Genomic DNA, 3,595 nt, shown 5'->3' with positions numbered 1-3,595 from the left:
CAAATCAAGACTACTCACAGGTTAGGGGACAGGGAAGGTTTTCCACTTCATTGAAGACTATGGGAGACTCTTAATGTAGCCTCAGTATTTTATAGCAATACTATTTCCCCCCTCATGTTCATCTTTCGCTAAGGTAAATATAATGAGTATATTCATTCCTAGTGTTGGGATGTCTTAGGTGTTCTGTAAAGTTCTGACTTTGTGCCAGTTACACCTGCAGCTGTTGGGTGACATGCCAGGTTTGGGCCCCTCAGACTTGACTTAAAACATCTGCAGCATTAGGTACACTCAGAACTGAAAAAAAGAAGTATTAGAACGTGCTACCTGGCATGTGCTATATTGGGAAATAATAGCCATGAGCTTGAGAACATCATCATTTCACCTGGAGACTCTACCAAGTAAGAGAAGCATGTTCAGTGCACCAGACTCTGGTTTTTGAGTTACTGTTTGTTCATGCTTTCATGTTTTTGACATCATCCTGGATGACCATTCCTGGATGTGTCCATTTTCAGATTGGGTAAATTCCGGGAATTATGTGACAAGTCCTGTGCTAGGTGCTCTAGCAGGCACCAGGAAGAAGGAGAAAGCCTTGCCTCAAGGGGCTACAGTCCAGTGGTGAAGATAGGGCAAATAAATAATGATCTTGTTTGGCTAGTAATTTTAGTGTCACAAAAATTTACAGGCCCTGATAGGTGCTTAGTCACTACTCTGTCTTGAGTAACTCTTCACCCAGGTCCCAAATTCAACTCACTGACTGGATTCACATACTGATCTCTGTTGTGTGATAATGATTTCTTCTCACCTATTTACCTTTTTTCCCCCAGAATATCCTTCAATTCTGTTCTTTTGGTACCAGCCATAAATTTATCTCAGTTTTTGGTTCCATTATTTCTTTTCCTGCTGCTGGAGTTCTCTGAGAATAGGGGAAGACTTCATGAAGAAACCAGTAGGGCCTTGGGCCCTTGAGTTCTGTGGGGCTAGGCTACTGGAAACAAAAGCCAAGAGGTAGGCTACCTCTGCTTCTTGGCCCAGCACACCTCCCTGGAGGCAACAATAATGAGTCCTCTCTTTTCTATGCCTGTGATTCCCATTTAGATCAGCTAAAATAGTAATAATAGCTAAATAATATCTGCTATCTTCAGAATGTCACCACTTCATCTGGAGACTACCAATGAAGATAAGCATGTTTATGGCCCAGATAGAACTTGGTCCCTTAGAAATCAGTATGAAGGGAGGAGAGGACCTTTGTTGCAGAAGAAACATCATGAACCAAGACAGCTGGTTCATGTTAAGTTGTTTTTGCATTTGACTGGACCACGGGAAACACACAGGAGACTCATGGAAGAGAAAAATTTTAAGTCATATTAGGCCATGTTAACATGGAAGATTTCAAATATCTGAGGTATGAGGACTTAATTTTAAAGGTAAGGGGAAATTAGGAAACATTTTGAACCAGAGAGCACATGATGAGAGCAACTTTTAGGGAGAGGGGTAATTTAGTAGCTATTTATGGAACGTTTTAGAGAGAAAGAGGAAAGGAAAGGGAAGGGAAGGAGAAAAGGAAGGAGGAAGGAAGGCAATTGGAAAGAAAGTAGTTATAAAAGTTTGCAAAACAGTATGCTGATCTAAATGAAGACCACAAGTATAGAAAAGAGAGAACTCATTATTGTTGCCTTCAGAGAGGTGTGGCTCAGCCAAGAAGAAGAGGTAGCTTACCTCTTGGCTTTTGCTTCCAATAATTTAACCCACAGAATACCTTATAAAGTTTGTAGGAAGTAAAGGGAGGGAAAAGTAGGGTGTTCAAGAAGAAACAAGAGAGAGAGATCAATATTTCTCCAGAATATAAAACATGTTCCCCTAGACTGCAGGGAGACAGAGGTCCGTGGCTCATGGGAGTTATGGGAGCAGATTCCCAGAGAAGCCTGGCAGCACAGTCCAACAAACACTTAGGCACAGAGCACCCAGCCTTCTCAGATTCTTTCCTCCCATGCATGGCAGGAGGGACCTAAAGGCACCATACAAACAGGGGAAAGACAGATCTCATCACTGCAGATATATAATAAATGGGGTTTCCCTCTAGTATCCCCTCATCATGGACATCCTAGAATGGCACATGACCTGACCTGTGGGTGCAGGAATGGAAGGAATCCCAGGTGTGCTGACCTTGAGTCAATCTCTTGCCAACACAACAAGAATGGGACTCAAGAGAGAAATTACATTGATTCTGAGAAAAATAAAAATGCTCTATTTCTTTTTTTTTTAAGTTGAATGTTTTATTATTAAACGACTTATCTTCTTGCAAAGCTGTTGCTTCACTGTATAAAAATAGCACCAGTAAGTGCAGTATATTGCAAAATTAAGGTAGTATTGTTTTTATCTGGCACTGAACAACTAACCTTTCTCTACTGCCAGTTATTTCCAATGGAAAGATTATTTAAGTATTTTGACCCCCATCCACGGATAGATTGTAAGGAAGTTAAACAATATTCCCTAAGGCTTAAGGTAACAATGTCATCCTTCAATTACATGGTTTTTATAACTAGTTTTTAACCACAGATAATTTCAGGATTCTGCGTATCATAACTGGAGCATAAAAATCATACGGTGTTGCAAAACAGAGGCATACTGTGTTTTTCTGCAGTCATTATAAAATTAAGGGGTATTTTCTTCCATTAGCATTGTTGCAAGTAGTTTCTTTTTCTACTGTTATTGCTAATAGTTGCTATTTTAAAATCCTCTGTGTACCACTAATTTAAGACAACTATGCTAGATTAAGTTGTTTCATACTAGTTTATTTAGGGGTTCCATTTTCACTCCTCCATAGATTTTACGTATTTCTCATATGCTTCTTCACTCATTAATTCATCCAGTTCTGAAGGATTACTGAGTGCTATCTTGATCAGCCAACCATCTTCATAACAAGATTTGTTAAGTCCTGGATTTTCTGCAAGAGCTTCATTAATTTCAGTTACTTCTCCTGACAGAGGAGAATGGAGTTCACTAGCAGCTTTCACACTTTCCAAAGCACCAAACTCCTCTTGTTTGTTCAGTTTTGTCCCGACCTCAGGCAGACTACAGTAAACAACATCTCCCAAAGCTTCCTGTGCAAAATTGCTGATTCCCACTGTTCCAATACCATTTTCTGTTGTTATCCATTCATGCTTGTCTGTGAATTTACCCACGGAGAGCAGAGTCGAGCCTGTGCGCAGTGCCCAGACGGTACCCGCCCTCAATCCCCAGGGCCGCAGCAGGCAGGGTGCAGTGGGCGCGGACGTGACGCGCAAGCTGCAGGCCGTAGCCAGCACGCTCCGCAGGGCTCGCAGCACCATGTTCACAGACGCTCGGGGGTCTTAGTGCAAGCCTTGCGGGAACCCCGGCCGGCAGGGGCAGGGCGGGGGCAAAAATGCTCTATTTCTTATCCACCTGGATTTGTGTACCAGACTTCACATACTCTAAATATCTTAATGTATTTTTGTATTCTGGGCAGATAGCAAGCATGTGCTAAGCAGTCTATACTCAATAAATAGGGGTATAAAATGTAAGTGGATGAGATTCAAGATAAATCCAATTTACAAACATATTTGCCTTATAGTAC

General features: G+C 41.4%; 1 protein-coding gene across 1 annotated transcript; it reads right to left on the bottom strand.

The window, feature by feature from the left end:
- Positions 1-2,770: 2,770 nt before the first annotated feature.
- On the bottom strand, positions 2,771-3,329 carry LOC125093979 (glycine cleavage system H protein, mitochondrial-like). The gene has a single exon (XM_047719773.1). It carries the CDS (start codon positions 3,327-3,329, stop codon positions 2,811-2,813), a length of 519 nt encoding a protein of 172 aa, XP_047575729.1. The 3' UTR covers positions 2,771-2,810.
- Between the last annotated feature and the right edge of the window lie 266 nt (positions 3,330-3,595).

This window comes from Lutra lutra, chromosome 2 (genome assembly GCF_902655055.1).
Source record: "Lutra lutra chromosome 2, mLutLut1.2, whole genome shotgun sequence".
Classification (NCBI taxonomy): domain Eukaryota; kingdom Metazoa; phylum Chordata; class Mammalia; order Carnivora; family Mustelidae; genus Lutra; species Lutra lutra.
The sequence above is the reverse complement of the archived record's forward strand: the minus strand, read 5'-3'. Positions and strand labels throughout refer to the sequence as shown.